At 37.2% G+C, this 17,247-nt stretch overlaps 1 protein-coding gene across 3 annotated transcripts; it reads left to right on the forward strand.

The window, feature by feature from the left end:
- Positions 1–848: 848 nt before the first annotated feature.
- Positions 849–11,175, forward strand: tsku (tsukushi small leucine rich proteoglycan homolog (Xenopus laevis)). Of its 3 annotated transcripts, none has more exons than XM_058413113.1 (2): positions 849–1,141; positions 8,809–11,175. In XM_058413113.1, the coding sequence occupies exons 1-2, from the start codon at positions 1,070–1,072 to the stop codon at positions 9,859–9,861; spliced, it is 1,125 nt and encodes a 374-aa protein (XP_058269096.1). In that variant the 5' UTR covers positions 849–1,069; the 3' UTR covers positions 9,862–11,175. The 3 variants fall into 3 exon arrangements, with proteins under 3 accessions (XP_058269096.1, XP_058269099.1, XP_058269097.1); XM_058413116.1 differs by having other exon boundaries at positions 1,107–1,214; XM_058413114.1 differs by lacking the exon at positions 849–1,141 and adding an exon at positions 5,567–6,519.
- The last annotated feature ends 6,072 nt before the right edge of the window (positions 11,176–17,247 follow it).

Consider the following 17,247-nt stretch of genomic DNA (forward strand, 5'->3'; position numbering starts at 1 on the left):
TGCACGGAGTCCTGACCTCAACCCCATAGAACACCTTTGGGATGAATTAGAGTGGAGACTGTGAGCCAGACCTTCTCATCCATCATGAGTGCCTGACCTCACAAATACACTAGAGGAATGGTCAAAAGTTCCCCTAAACCTTGTGGAAAGCCTTCCCAGAAGAGTTGAAGCTGTTATAGCTGCAAAGGGCGGGACAACTCCATATTACATTCATGTGCATGTAAAGGCAGACGTCCCAGTTTTGGCCTGGCTCACAGCCTCCACTCAAAAGTGTTCTATCAGGTTAAGGGTCAGGACTCTGTGCAGGCCAGTCAAGTTCCTTCACATCAAACTCTCTCATCCATGTCTTTATGGACCTTGCTTTGTGCACTGGTGCACAGTCATGTTGGAACAGGAAGGGGTCATCCCCAAACTGTTCACACAAAGTTGGGAGCATGAAATTGTCCAAAATGTCTTGGTATGAAGCTGAAGCATTAAGAGTTCCTTTCACTGGAACTAAGGGGCCGAGAACAACCCCTGAAAAACAACACCTGAACTCACTGATTTGGAGGAGTGTCCCAAAACTTTTGGCAATATAGTGTACCTCCTGCCAAATGGGTCTTCGGGTTTAAAATGCAATAGAAGGGTATGAGGGGTTATTCATTTAATGCTTTTGGCTTTAAATAATAAAATTTAAACAAAAAATAAATAAAAAAACAAGTCAGTTAACCTCAAATAAAGTGTGATAAACCTGTGTTACAAACCTGTAAAGGAGAGACGTGACAAAGTGACTCGTTCCGAATCGATTCCTTGAGAGTCGGTTTTGAAAGAGTCGTTTGGGGGCATGACTCGCTTCTGATTGGTTATGGAAGCTGGGTGAGGCTCGCGCTGTGGAGCCATGTCCTCCCCTCACACTCAGGCGGAGTTTTCTCCTTTTTTGTATAGACTCGTGTCTTATCTCCCTCCTCTGTACAAACGTGAAAAGAAAGACGACGACGTGCTTGATCGGAATGTCAACAACTTTACCCTGCTGTCGATAAGAGACATGTGAAGGACGCTGGGCTGTACGAGAGAGAGAGAGAGAGTTCAAATGTTTGCCAGAGTCGACTCCACTGCTGGATTTTTCTTTGCAGAAAAAGTAAATGTGGAGCCTCAGCGCGTGGTGAGTATCTGAGGCATGAAAACTTTTACAAAACTTACTCCACTACGCTACAGAATGTACATCTGTTTTTGCAGTTAAGTGTAAACTTTATAATTGTTGTCATTTTGTCGGCTTTTTAAACTGTTGCATGTCTTTACGTTTTTAAATGTTCTCCAGCACCATGCCACACTTAATTCCATCCTCTTACGTCTTCAAATTAAGAGTAAAATTATTTACTTTTATTCCACATGGCTGTTAAATTCTTGAAATATCTGATTGATAAAAAAAAAATAAAGCGTTATTAATTTATTTATTTTCTACACAATGTAACAGTAACTCTAAAAGTAGTTCCGGCTGCAAATTGATATTAATGCACTCCTTCTAATATGGGGTCGTTTCCATAGCAACAGTTCGTTCTCATCGCGGAAAGCTACATAATTGAAAGCTTAAATAACTTTTATAAAGATGTATAGTTGTTGAGATGAAGGTAGTTTTTTCCCTAAAAACATAAAAATACTGGTAAGTTATTATATAGATGTTTTGATGGAAGGAGTCTCCAGTGTCAGTGATGGAAGGTGTCTAAGAAAAGACTTCGGGACTTTTTTTTGGTAGTTAAACTTTCTGGCTTCTTGCTAACAAGACAAGCTGTATTATTATTATTATTATTATTATTATTATTATTATTATGTCTTCAACAGCGCATATTCACAGTAAAATCAATCTAAATATTTTTAAAATAATCTAAATATTTTTTTTATCAATTATGGATATGTATGTAGTGCCTTATTATTTGCATAAATAAATGTAAATTATTGTTTTATTTTATTGAATTTTATTATTAATGCCTGTGAAGTACTTTGTCTGTGATAGCTATTTTAATTTTTTTATTATTTAATTTAATTTTTTTTTTTATTACTATTTATATTTTTAAATAGATGAACGATTTTCCTCAAAATCTCAGATGGTCAAGTCAGTCCAGAAGTTGACATCTGGCCTTGTGATTACTTTAATAACTCATCCTCTCGTCTGTGTAACTGCCTCTGACCTCTGTTGTGTTTGCAGAGCAGCTTTTAGGAAATCTCAGGTTGCACTTATCCTCCCCCATGTCTTTTTATCATCAACACAGTGAATATAAGTGTGGTGAATATTTTAAAGTTTGCATTAATGCAGTTCAGGTCTTTTATTACTATTTTTTTTGGCAACTTTGGTGTCACTGGAGGGTTTTAAGCTCAGTTAAAATGATCTTAATCTTAAGACTTTTCTTAACTTTAGTGGATAACTGTTTGCTAATCAAACAGATAAGAACAGCTGCCATGACCGTGTCTTGAAGGTTATATGGATATGTTTTGTGAGGCGTTATGGATCACGTGCCTCTTCACAGGTACACGTGATTGTGAGGTTAGCTAGCAGATCTGAGGAAATTAACTCGTTACTGATCTAAGCTCGTTAGTAAAACACCACATGAGACGACCAAGCTAATCAGAAAGGTCTGGCGACTTAAAGCACTGCCCGCTGAAAAGGGGAAAAAAAAGTGAAAAGTTTGTGGGCTGAAAAATCTGAGCAGACTCACAGTCGGTCAAGTAAAGTATGTCTGCTCGGCGGTCATCTTGGCAACGTTGCCAGCAAGTTATTTCCTGTCCTAGCCCATAGACCATACACAGAACAAGCTGCATGCTGAGATCTCCAACACAGATTTATCATTTTAAAAAATCGGATCAAATGGCGTTAATAATGCGAGGCTGAAATTTTGGCTCCGCCTACTTTGCTTGCATGCATTTGGATCTTTTTTATTGGAGATTCAGTTTTTACATGGTTCAGCCACTATATTAGCAGGAATTCCCACACAGCAAAATGTTAATTCGTGTATTTTAAACAGTTTTCTGTCTCTATGCAGCTTTATGCAAATGAGAAGTAATGTTATGATGGTAGTGATGGACACCGGGAGGTTTTTTTTTTCTCCACTTGCAGTAAAACAGCATGTTTTCTGGTTCTACGCATTTGTTCATACTTGTTGAAGTAGTCATCAATCATCCATTTCCAACAAGCATAAGAAAGTTTTTGGCTCGTTCTGATTGCACTGAGCGCTTTTATTCTGATTATTAGCAGGAAAAAGACAAGTTCCTGAAATGAAATATCTTAAAATTGCTCTTTGTGTTTCATATCAACTTATGTGTCTACCACACCAGTGTAAACACCTGTTTTGCAGAGAAAAAGCCAACAAAACTTTACCAAAGCCCTGTGCGACATTACGAAAGAAAGGGAAAGTTCAGAGGAAGGACAAAAATAATTTCTCAGAGGAAAATACACACGGTCACGGCGTCTGATGACAGCAATTATCCTTCAAGGTCCAGTTTAAGGATGAGGCTTGTTGAGAGAGAACACCTGGAGAGGTCATGATCCCCATGAAATATCCAGATGTTTGCAGCACACAAGCGTCTCAGCCGGTTCCTCCTGTTCGGCTCATTCTCAGACACCAGATTTAAGTAGCTCCACAAAGGCTGTGGTCGGGCGTCTTGGAAATCGCATTTGTTCTGAAAAGGAGCTTATTAGAAGGATTCGAGGGTTTTTGCAGTTAAGGCTCTTAATCTCCTGAGGATGAGAACGTGCAGCGAGGCTTAAGGAAAACGTTTATCTGGGGAAGACTTAAACATCCGCTAGCTGTGGCAAGAATGAGGCCAGCGGTAAAAAGGGTGACGTCGCTACAACAACAAAGTAAAAAAGAAAAATAAGGCTTATCCACACGCTCAATCAGTATGGGAGAGACACAGAGGAGTGGCAATTTTTAAGGGCAAAAATACTTGGAGTGCACTACTCGACTGAAGCTGGTGCTAAATTCAGACTCCATAATGATGCTTGAGAGCAGAAAGATGCTTCTGTCTGATGTTTAATGTATGAAAATGACTCCATCATGTACGGAATAAAGCACTTGAGATGTTGTAGGAACAAAATCTCGGATACATTTATATTATATTTTCCTATAACAGCACATTTTGAGTGTTTTATTCCACTTATACTACATTCCAGATTAGATTGAAGTGTGTGATGCAGAATTAAAAAAGTCTGATTAGCATCCTAGTAGGTAGAATTGATTGATTGATTGATTGATTGATTGATTGATTGATTGATTGATTGATGTATTGTGTGGCTGCTATCAGTCATTGCTCTCTACTGAAGCGGTTTATGACACCAGACTAGAAAAACGACCCATGTGCAGAGTTTTGCTTGAGGCCATGCTAGATTAGACTAAGTGCTAGATTAAATAGTCGGCACTCATTCAGTAATTAGTCAAACGATTATTTAATAACAAATTATATAATGCTATTTGTGCTGGCAAGCATTACAAGGTGTGATTAGGTGAACTAGGGCAAGAGTGACTCGACGGGAAGGACAAACTTTAGCCTGATTATGTCATGGGCAATTTTTCACTCGTTATCAGACCTTATTAAGATAAAGAATCTTCTCAAGGCCTTCAAAGAACATTTATCATCATAAGGGATTTTCAGCCTTTATTGGATTGGAAAATAAAAGGTCGGTTTCGTTTATTCATTAATTAAGCAAATTTATTGCAAAATCATAAACTAAACTAAAGAGGAACAATGGAAATCTGGACTGGCTTTAAAGTCATCCCAGACATTATTATTATTTCACTTCAGTTCGAAGAAAAGAATCAGTTTAATTTTATGTCCATACAACAAAATATGGCTTTTATTGAGTTTTTCCAAATGCAGAAACATTTTCATCAATTAATAATAAGTAATGACTTAAGTAATGAAGTTTCTCTCACAGAATTTCGCTGTGTTGTAATGAATGTGTGACAAAATTAAAGCCACCTTCTTCTCCTCTGTCTCTCTCTCTCTCTCTCTCTCTGTTTTGTTTTCTCTTTCTTAAAGTCAGGATTTGAGGGGAAAAATGTCACATTTACAAAGAACTGAAATTCTGAAGACTGGAGACTCCTTTCATAACTCCATACCTCTCTCTTGCATACTCTAATCATGACCTAACTGAAACTAGAGCATATCAATAATTTGTCACTTTATTATTTATTTAAAAAAATTACATGCACATTTTTTTAATTCATGTGCCATAGAAACATTAATTTATTTATTTTATTTTTTTTTTTGGGGGGGGGTGTAATTGTTGAGCACATGAATCCTGATTGGATTCATTCCTGACTGAATTTCCTACTTTTTTTGAATCTGCAATGCAATCATGTCTTTTTTCTCGAAGTACTATGTTGAGTGAATAATCCTAAAAGAAAAAAAAAGAACAAAACAATGCTGTAATTATATTGTCATTAATGTGGTGCATAACAAATTAGAAAAAGGCCTAATTTTTTATTTATTTATTTATTTTATTTTATGTATTTATTATTTTTATTTAATTAATTCGTTTATTTTATTATTATTATTATTGTTATTTGTGTATTTAGTTTAATTTAATTTAATTTTATTTTATTTTTCTCTCAGACATCCAGCTTCTTAAGGAGTTAAACAGTCAAAGCTTAGCTCCGTCCTGTTCTCACTCAGAAAACGTTTCTGCAGTCATTTAACAGTCGTCAGACAGTTAGGGTGTAGCCCTGCGACGTCATTTACTCCAAAACATCTACCCTCCCAGCTCGTCATCGAACATTCCTCAGCTCCACTCCAGATATAACCTGTATAACACCAGTAACACCAACCTGTCCTGCACTTGTCATCTTTACGTAGGTCTGTAACTCTTACACAACTGACCACTTGCAGCACAATGGAAGTTGTCACAGCTGGAATGTTTTTTTTTCTTTTCATTGATGCATGCGGTCATTTTGAGCGTGACACTAATTACACAATTATCTTGTCTTGCTTGTTAAGACACCAGCGTGACATCAATGGGAAGTGTTAAAGATCACACGCCCCTACTTCTGAGCCATGTGGCGTAAGGAATTTAATAAAAGAAAAATTTTCAGTGCTATCATAATAAATAAATAATGTTTATTAGCTGATGTTAACCATACACTCGTTTAACGCTAGCTAACTGGAGCATCAGTAGATTTTATTTCATGCTATTAAACACAAAAACACACTTTTGTTCTATCCTGTCATTTTATCCGTATTGTGTAAATAACAATAGAATACTGTGAACAGGGCACAAGTGTGTATTTTTAGCTTCTTACATTCAATTCCTACCTGTTTTTTTTAAAAAAAAAGGTGTGGCACCTTCCTTTCACCCTTAGGCCACGCCCCCTTTGGATTACTTGTATAGGGTTTAGATAACACAAACAAAACACCTGACACACACTGGAGAGGATTATGAACACACAGATCATCTCACGCCACGAAAACGGTCCAGGAAGATAGCCACACCTGACAGCTGTGTATTTTTGGGGTGTGTATATTTAAGGAGCTCTGAGGAATTCAACACTGGTAAATTTGAGCCTCTTTTTGTTTACAATTAGATTAAATCAAATCTTAATAACAGATTAAATTAAATTCCAGCTTGTGCTAAGTGATGCAGGAGCTCGCAGGATCTTAAAGCTTGCTTGTTAATAAGTAAGGAGTAAAACATAAATAATCATCAACAGTGTGGTGTGCTGAAGGGCAGTTACTCTGACCACCCTAAAGTTCACGGTCAATAAAAGCATGACCCAGTGTTTTTTTTCCTCTCATAAACGGATCAATTTTACCTACAAGCTCAGTTTTTTTTTTCTGTTTATCGATGAATGACACGTCATGCTTTTTAACTGTTGTTGAATATCTACCGTTTCTAGCATCTAGAAACATCCCGCCTCTTTATACTTAGCATTCAATTCGGTGCCTACGACATTCGATTCAGTATGTACTGCATTTGAGTCTGTATTTAGAACCTTTGATTCACTACCTACCTACCTACCGATCTGCATTTAATTCATTACCTACCGCATTCGATTTAGTACCCATCGCACTTTATTCAGTAACTACCGCATTCAATTCAGTACCTACAGCATTCGATTCACTACCTACTGCATTTGATTCACTACCTACCACATACAATTCAGTACTTACCACATTCGATTCAGTAGCTTCTGCACTTGACTGACTATTTACCACATTTGATCCACTACCCATCGAACTTAATTCAGTACTTACTGCATTTGAACCACTGCCTACCGCATTTGGTACAGACTCTAGCGCATTTGATCCAGTACCTACCGCACTTAATTCAGTCATTATCGCATTAGATTAACTACCTACTGCATTTGATTCACTATCTACACCATGCGATCTAATACCTACCACATACAATTCAGTACCTACTGCATTCGATTCGGTAGCTTCTGCACTCGATTCACTGTCTGCCACATTTGATTCAGTAACTACCGCATTTGATCCAGTAGCATGTATTTCTTACCTGCTGTTTTATGAATACTGACATATACTAAGACTGGCATATTGCTTTTTGCCACTGTCTGGGTGAACAGGAGCGATATCCAGAAGCATGTTAGTTTTCTCACTGATACTGGAGACTCCTTCCAAAAATGTTAGAAAATGATTCACTTCACAGTTCATCATCATCACGTCCCTGTGTAAGCTGTTACTATAGAAACGATAAAGTATGACATCGATCATGACATCATGACAGTCTGCCTCCTGACCAATCAGATCTAACATTACTTTTCTAAACTGAAATTGAAGGTGTGTTGAGTCAGAAATCCACAGCGCTTTATAAAAGCGTGTAAATAAGTGTGAAATATTTGTGATTTATGAGTCTTGGCTTGTACTTTTATAACTTGTTACGCCTGTCCTGGCATGTTACCTTCACTGCCGTGAGAATTTAATTGTTCTCTGATAAGATCAGACGACACTTTGAAGACCTGTGTCGTAATTTATTCCACACTGGGTATTGTTTTATTCGTTTATATTTGGACATATAAAACGTGTAAATCAGACAGCACAATGTGTTCTTGTGTGCTGGTTTCATGGTGTTATAGGTAAATAGCCAGGCGGTTATAGAACAGTATGTTCTGAAGTGTTTTATCCTTGGTATCAGGAAATTTCTGTTTAGTCACTGGGACTCCTTCCAAAAAATATTCAATAAACAAATATTTACCTTAACAACAATAACAATCCCACTGAGTGGCTTGGCACTATAGAAATATTAACATTTGGATCAAGTACATTAATATATTACATTAATATATAAAATGATAATTAATATAAATAGTTTTCTAATTTAGTTATTATTATTTGTCTGATTATTAACTTTTAATATACAATTGAAATATACTTTTAAAATAAATATATTAAAAATATAGAGAACAGTGCTTTGCTTGTTATTATTATCATTATTATTATTATTACAATGATGATGATGATGATGATGATTATTAGTATTTTATGTTATTATTATTATTATTATTGTATACAAATAAGTGCATGCAAATGATCCAAAATGCAAAGAAAGAGCTGTCTGATGTTAATATAATATGGGTATTACAATAAATTACATACTGATGTGAGTTCCTGAGTACTGAGAACTGTGAAAGTCCAGTTTAATAATAATGATGAAATTTTCTAAACATGTTTAATGTCATTTGTAATTAAATCTGTTGCTATTGTTTTATTTTCATTTTTAAGCCATGTAACACCTATGCCTACAAAGATACTATAAAAGAACCCTGAGATAGCATGTACTGTTGTGATGATTATCATCAGTTTGATGTGCTTTCTTCACAGAGCATCATGGTGGCCTTCCTGTGCCTCAGCCTGTCCACTCTGCTCGCTCTGGTCACGGCAGGGGGAGTAAAGAACTGCCACCCGAAGTGCCGCTGTGAGGTGGAGAGCTACGGCCTGTTCGACAGCTTCAGCCTCACCAAAGTGGACTGCAGTGGGCTCGGACCGGGCACCACTCCCATCCCCATTCCCTTGGACACGTCCCACTTGGACCTGTCCCACAACTCCATCAGCTACGTCACCGACTCCATGCTGTCAGGACCCGGATACACGACTCTGGTCAGCTTGGATCTCAGCAAGAACCTGATATCAATAGTGAGCTCCAAAGCCTTTAACAAACTCCGCTACCTGGAGACTCTGGACCTCAGCCAGAACGTTCTAGAAAACCTCAGCGACGGATGCTTCTCCGGGCTTCCTTTGGCCGAGGTGGATCTCAGCGACAACAAGTTTCGTGAATTTGACCTAAATGTATTCACGACACGAGGCCAGGAAACCCCAATCAGCGTAGATCTTTCTAACAACCTTCTCAGCACGGTTTCGAGTAACCCTCACCTCCATGCGCCGTACATCAAGAGCCTGTTGCTGGCAGGCAATCAGCTCAGGACGGTGCCCAGACTTGCAGGAATTCCCTTGCAGTATTTGAGTCTTGATGGAAATCTTATCCACAGCATAGACGAAGGAGCCTTCGAGGAGCTGACAGATCTCGTCTATCTCTCTCTCAGCGGCCTCCCAGAGCTGTCAGTGATCCACCCCAACAGCTTCAGAGGCTTGAGGAATCTCCAAGTCCTGGACCTTTCAAACAACGTTCAGCTCAAGGCTTTAAGTCCAGATGTCTTTAATGGACTGAGCGCTTTGCAGGAGCTCAATCTGTCCAAATCGGTGGCCACTCCGTTACCAGTGACCATCTTTAACCACATGCCGAGTATTAAAAGTGCGACTCTGGGGCCAAATATGCATTGCTGGAAAACACACAAGCAAGGACAGTTTCATAGGCAGATCGGACAGGCGAAAGCAAACGACATTTTGACTTGTGATGTTCCAGGAATCATATTGTAAAAAAAAAAAAAAAAAAAACACTTGAAAAGATTACAAACTTTTATTTTTATTTTTGTGCCTTATTTCTCTGAGACTGATATTTTTATCTTGACCCGATTTTTTGTTTTCATTTCAAAAAACAAAAGATTTGTTCCAGATTTCAGTGACGTTGATCCTCTTCATGCGCCCGCCTACGCTGATAAACATCAACCGGCCGTAATTAACCAGTACCTTCACAACACAGATAATTTATCCAAAACCACAAGACTCCATAAAAGGCAAAGCTCACAAACGGCTAAAAAGCAATGACGACTAAAAAAACATTCCAATAATGCAGCTCGGCCACAGCAGAGCATCGGGCTACCGTGACCATGACACCCTGCCACTTCCTGCTTGTATTGGACAGCGCTCCATCCTTGGTCCTGATCGATTTAACGGCTAGGATTATTTGTCTTAATTCATAATTAGCTTTCTTTAAAGACATTAATCTGATTATTTTCACTAAATTGGTGTGAAATGAATCATTTAAACTTCGTCACATTAGCGAGAATGTAAATGTATAAAAATCTCTTGATGAATTCCAAATGCTCCTGTGAGATAGCCACTTTGCTAAATGAGGTCCACTTGAGGTTTTTGCACATGAAGCCAACTGAGGTTCATGAATTTACACATTTTTGGTGTATTTTTATACTGATATATATATATATATATATATAATTTACACACTACACACACACACTATTAAGAGTTCATTAGGAGCTCATATGCACTTTAAGAAGAACTGCCCTTTATGTTCTTGTTACATTCCTTTAATTCTTTACCAGCTTGCCTTTCATAACATTACAAAAAAAACCCACTAAACTAAGGAGCTGTTTCCTTTTCTTTTGTTTTACATTCCACCTGAGGCAACTTTGAGAACCACTTTACACATTCTAACCAAAGCTGAATGAAATATCAGTGCCTTAATGCACCTAAAGGGCTTACTCTCGGTACCAATGGGATATTTAAAGCATTTGCACATGTTTTGGACTTTCAGAAGCAAAGTATTGACCGGAGTCGGGTCCAAATCTGCTCCTAAAACCCGACTGGACTTCGTGAATAATTTCACACATGCACTCACTTCATCTTTCGCTCATGGTATTTAATCAAACGTTTAATTCCGTTCTGCATTTCAAGTCCAAATCATCTTCTTTTTTTCGTTTTGCACTTTATGATGTAAACAGAGATGAATTAAAGTAACATTTGTAATTGTGGGTTTTGTATAGAATTGTACATTTGTACCAAACTCTGTACATTTAATGGGTAAATAAACTTTTTTTTTTCTTTTTTTTTTTTACATGTAGTCCTTATGTGTCACTTTCTTAAACTTTATGCACTTTTACGTAATCACATATTAATAACTTGTATATCAGCCATAACATTATGACCGCTGAGAGGTGCCGTGAATAAGACTGAGTATCTCCTCATCATGGCACCTGTTAGTGGGTGGGATATATTAGGCAGCAAGTGAACATTTTGTCCTCAAAGTTGATGTTAGAAGCAGGAAAAATGGACAAGTGTAAGGATTTGAGCGAGTTTGATAAAGGGACAAATTGTGATGGCTAGACCACTGGATCAGAGCATCTCCAAAACTGCAGCTCTTGTGGGGTGTTCCCGGTCTGCAGTGGTCAGTATCTATCAAAAGTGCTCCAAGGAAGGAACTATGGTGAACCGGCGACAGGGTCATGGCCGTGTGATCCGATCCAACAGACGAGCTACTGTTGCTCAAACTGCTGAAGAAGTTAATGCTGGTTCTGATAGAAAGGTGTCAGAATACACAGTGCAAGACGGGTCAGCAAAAGGGGGACCGACACAATATTAGGCAGGTGGTCATAATGTTATGCCTGATCAGTGTAAATATCTACAATTTGCAAAAAAGTTGTATGTTTGTTTTTTTTCAGTAATAGTTTTTATACAGTATTATTATTAACAGTGTCACGTCTTCACTTTGCAGGTTTTCCACATTCTGACTCAACAAAAGACTATCTAATGTATCATTTGCATTAAACAGACTAAAATTTAACCACCATAAGACATTTTAACCACCATACATTTTAATCATTTAACAGTAATTGACCCGTTTCAGCTAGATTTCCAGCTCAACTTCAACAATGCAAGTAGAACTACTATACAAGATAACTAGTTAACTGAGTGCTTGAATGCTGTTTATTTATTTCTGGAGTCGAGAAAAGTTACAGATTAGTGACGTTTTCATGGAAGACATGGGATTTAGACATTTTTTGAAGATAGTGACACATTCTGCTGACGTTTATCCGTATATTTCTGATATACGGACGTAATCTGGCTTTGCCTCTTCAAATCTTTGCAAAATAATTCGCAATAAAACATCTCTCTGCATCATGTGGACTTTGCAGAAGTTTATTAGAATTTATATTCATTCAGATTCTTTGTGCCTACCTTTGTCTAAATTTTCATGAATTTTTTACAAGATTATGTTTCATTGCTACTTTTTTAAACAACAATATGCAACAAAATATACAAATATATATATATATATATATATATATATATATATATATATATATATATATACACTATATTGCCAAAAGTATTCGCTCACCTGCCTTGACTCGCATATGAACTTAAGTGACATCCCATTCCTAATCCATAGGGTTCAATATGACGTTGGTCCACCCTTTGCAGCTATAACAGCTTCAACTCTTCTGGGAAGGCTGTCCACAAGGTTTAGGAGTGTGTTTATGGGAATTTTTGACCATTCTTCCAGAAGCGCATTTGTGAGGTCACACACTGATGTTGGACGAGAAGGCCTGGCTCTCAGTCTCCGCTCTAATTCATCCCAAAGGTGTTCTATCGGGTTGAGGTCAGGACTCTGTGCAGGCCAGTCAAGTTCCTCCACACCAGACTCTGTCATCCATGTCTTTATGGACCTTGCTTTGTGCACTGGTGCACAGTCATGTTGGAAGAGGAAGGGGCCAGCTCCAAACTGTTCCCACAAAGTTGGGAGCATGGAATTGTCCAAAATGTCTTGGTATGCTGAAGCATTCAGAGTTCCTTTCACTGGAACTAAGGGGCCAAGCCCAGCTCCTGAAAAACAACCCCACACCATAATCCCCCCTCCACCAAACTTTACACTTGGCACAATGCAGTCAGACAAGTACCGTTCTCCTGGCAACCGCCAAACCCAGACTCGTCCATCAGATTGCCAGATGGAGAAGCGCGATTCGTCACTCCAGAGAACGCGTCTCCACTGCTCTAGAGTCCAGTGGCGGCGTGCTTTACACCACTGCATCCGACGCTTTGCATTGCACTTGGTGATGTATAGCTTGGATGCAGCTGCTCGGCCATGGAAACCCATTCCATGAAGCTCTCTGCGCACTGTTCTTGAGCTAATCTGAAGGCCACATGAAGTTTGGAGGTCTGTAGCGATTGACTCTGCAGAAAGTTGGCGACCTCTTCGCACTATGCGCCTCAGCATCCGCTGACCCCGCTCCATCAGTTTACGTGGCCTACCACTTCGTGGCTGAGTTGCTGTCGTTCCCAAACACTTCCACGTTCTTATAATACAGCTGACAGTTGACTGTGGAATATTTAGGAGTGAGGAAATTTCACGACTGGATTTGTTGCACAGGTGGCATCCTATCACAGTTCCAAGCTGGAATTCACTGAGCTCCTGAGAGCGACCCATTCTTTCACAAATGTTTGTAAAAACAGTCTGCATGCCTAGGTGCTTGATTTTATACACCTGTGGCCATGGAAGTGATTGGAACACCTGATTCTGATTATTTGGATGGGTGAGCGAATACTTTTGGCAATATAGTGTATATATATATATATATATTTTTAAAAAATTTAAATTTATTTGGTTTTAATTGGTCTTGCGCTTGATAATTCGTGTAAATTAGGTAAAAGATACAAAGGTTGTGGTTAGGGCAGGGGGCGGGGTTATTGTTTATCTTTTATTTTATTTTTAATATTTTAAGAACTCGAATGATATCCTTTTATTTTTAGATTTTTTTTCTTACTTTTGATATTACATACTTTCAATATACTTAATATATATATATATATATATATATATATATATATATATATAGTTATATAGTTATATAGCTAGTTATTATATATATATATATATATATATATATATATATATATATATATATATACACATATGTATATATATATATATGTATATAGATAGATAGATAGATAGATAGATAGATAGATATGTGTATATATATACATATATGTATGTATATATATATATGTGTATATATGTGTATATATAGATAGATAGATAGATAGATAGATAGATAGATAGATAGATTAGTACTTCACGAATCAGTTTCATGAAACAACTCAAGAAAAAAAGGGAGGGAATTTTATTTATTTATTTAATTTTAATTTAAATTAAGTAAGCAATTTTTCAAAAAATACAATGAATAAGGATATTGCAATAAATTACATACTGATATATAATTAAGTGTGTTACTACTGTTTTCTTTTCAAGTATATTTTATAACCATGTTACACCCACACCTACAAAGATACTATAACACAGAGCATCATGTTGGCCTTCCTGTGCCTCAGCCTGTCCTCTCTGCTCACTTTTGTGAGCAAAGTCACCTGCCACCTTAAGTGACCTGAAGATTTTGTTAGTCCAATCTGGCAACCCTGTGATTAACAGCTCTGATCTCTGCTCCTTCTCTCTAGTATGAGACAGCATAATTCCAGCACCACTGAATCTCCCTGGGTGTTTGTTGCAGTGGAGCTCAGTATGAACAACTGCTCCAACTTGTGATTGGTGACGTTATGATGATTCATGTTTGTTAAACACTGTATAAAAATGATGACGGTCTATATCTAATCCCCAGATCCCAAGCCAGTCGAGTATCTGTGGGATGTGCTGGAGAAAAACCTGGAAAAGTCTGATCTACTTCACAGCTTAAAGGATCTGCTGCGAACGTCTTGGTGTCAGATACCATAACACACCTTCAGAGGTCTTGGCTCTTGGAGTCCATACCTCGAGTCAGAGCTGTTTTGGTGGTGAATGGAGAACCTACACAACACAAGAATCTGCTGCTAATGTCATAGATACCATAACACACCTTCAGAAGTCTTTCCTCATGGAGTCTATACCTCGAGTCAGAGCTGTTTTAGTGGCACATGCAATTACATTGTCAACTTTCACACATTTTTTTCCGCAAGAACTCCGAGTTTCAACACCAGAATGACTCGTGACTCAAAAACACAACAAAAGTTCCAGAAGAGACTCTAGTGTGGCTTTTGCTTGGTTGGAATAAAGACCTGCACCCACACCAACCCTTTTCCAGAGAACAATGGACACCCCTAGAGTAGCTGTTTTGAAATCTCTGATCTCTAACTGAGTCACTGGCAGCCCCGCCTCTTTCCTCTCATCTCACATGAGAAGTCTTTACGCTGGCGTATTTGCCGACTTGATTTTCCTGCCTAAATGTTGTGTTGACATGGCAACCTCGCTTTAATTCTGTCAAGGTAAATGCGGTTCAATAAGTAAGGAATAAAACACACAAAACAATTGTTTATTATTATTATTATTTATGCTATAGTGGATATAAACAGTTTGTCATTTGTCATTTATTTGTATTATTAAAATAAAAATGAAAAATAAAAATGTAATACGACCAAAAATATAAATATTTTTAAATAAATAAAATAAAATAAAATAAATTTCTGATACTGGAGACTCCTTCCATAAAGTGGAGATTTTTTAAGTGATAACATCAACTTTTTTGTGGACATCCCACAACTTTAAATGTAACTATAAACAGATAAAGAAAACATTTAATTGCGATTTTTAATTAATAAAATAATCACTGGCTTCAGGACAGGCCACATCACACCACCACCACGCTGATTATTTTCCTATAGTAGCATGACCCTTTACTTTTTTGCTGATTTTTATATTAAATAATATTACACAAAATCCTGCTGGATTTTTGCCTCAAATTCACAAGGAGCATGTAGTCATAGTGACTGTGCCTTTTTTTTTATTAGAAACACGATCTTTCCAGAACAGCTCTCTGGAGAAGAGAGAGACTCGTAAACACAGACAGAGCGAAGTGCCATGAGACGCTCGTCTGTGCCAAAGTGAAACAAACTTCTCATAGAAAAAAGGCGGCTAAAATGGTGGCCCACATGCTGCAGATGACTTCAGTCTGGACGGCTGAGATCAGCTCTGCATTGTGGCCACTTCTCACACTGAGGGCATTCACGTCTCATCTTAGCTGCACTGAATAAACGCCAACATCTAGCTCTTTGTGTTTCTAGCAGACTTTAAATAGCAGAGGCACGTCCTCTCTTCAGCCCCTTAAAAAAGGCTGCTGTCGCTGTTTCTACAAGCAAAATAAACACGCAGGAGAAGCAAAGTCCGACAAATAAACAGTGTTACGCTGCAAAAACCCGTGCCTCAGGCCACACCAGTTAATCATTGCCATGAAGTAGTTAAAAGGTATACAGTGTGTTTTGATTGACGTGTGTGTGTTTAAGCATGCTGTGCACAGTCATCGTGGATCATTAGTGTTGTTACATAAACCTGTACAGAGTCATGGTGACTTCCAACAATGTGACATGAACGAGAGCCAACGCCTGAGAGGAGGACAGAGATGAGACAAGTGCAGATTATCATCTTAACCTGTGCCACGCATTCATTTATTTATTTACTTACTTGAGTTTAATATTTTCTTTCATTTCTTTTAATTAGCTACTTTTGAATTATATTTTTTTTACTTTCATCAACATTTACTTTGTTTACCTTTTTTAACTGTACTTTTCTTTACCTTTATTTTACTTTTAGTGATTGTATTTATTTTTTGTTTACCTTCATTTTACTTTTATTTACAAATGTTTTATTTACATTTATTTTGATTACCTTCATTTTACTTTTGTTTACCTTCATTTTACATTTATTTACATTTATTTAACATTTGTTATTAAGATTTACTTTTGTTTATATTTATTTCACTTTTGTTGTTGCCATTTACTTCTTTTAGCATTATTTTACTTTTTATTTACATTTATATTACTTTTGTTTACCTTCATTTTACTTTTTTTTTTTTTTTTTTTTTTACATTTATTTCACTTTTGTTATGAACAGTTACTTTTGTTTACATTTATCTTTCTTTTGTTTACCTTCATTTTACTTTTATTTACATTTATTTCACTTATGCCAATATACAATAAAAAATATTTAAAAATCCTTCTGGTTTAGGCCACGCCCATTTTCAATGTTTTTGCTCCAAATCTAGATTTTAATTTGAACTCGGTGTCATTGCTTCAGCTCCTAAAGTCAATATCTAAATCACCATTTTGTACACACTCAATATGATAGAGTTTCAATATTTCAAA

This window comes from Hemibagrus wyckioides, linkage group LG17 (assembly GCF_019097595.1).
Source record: "Hemibagrus wyckioides isolate EC202008001 linkage group LG17, SWU_Hwy_1.0, whole genome shotgun sequence".
NCBI lineage: Eukaryota > Metazoa > Chordata > Actinopteri > Siluriformes > Bagridae > Hemibagrus > Hemibagrus wyckioides.

Excerpts from the sequence above, each read along its gene's own strand:
- tsku (XM_058413113.1), top strand. The coding sequence starts at position 1,070 with ATGTTTGCCAGAGTCGACTCCACTGCTGGATTTTTCTTTGCAGAAAAA. Across the intron at positions 1,142-8,808 it reads ATGTGGAGCCTCAGCGCGTG|AGCATCATGGTGGCCTTCCT; the intron begins GTGAGTATCTGA and ends CTTTCTTCACAG.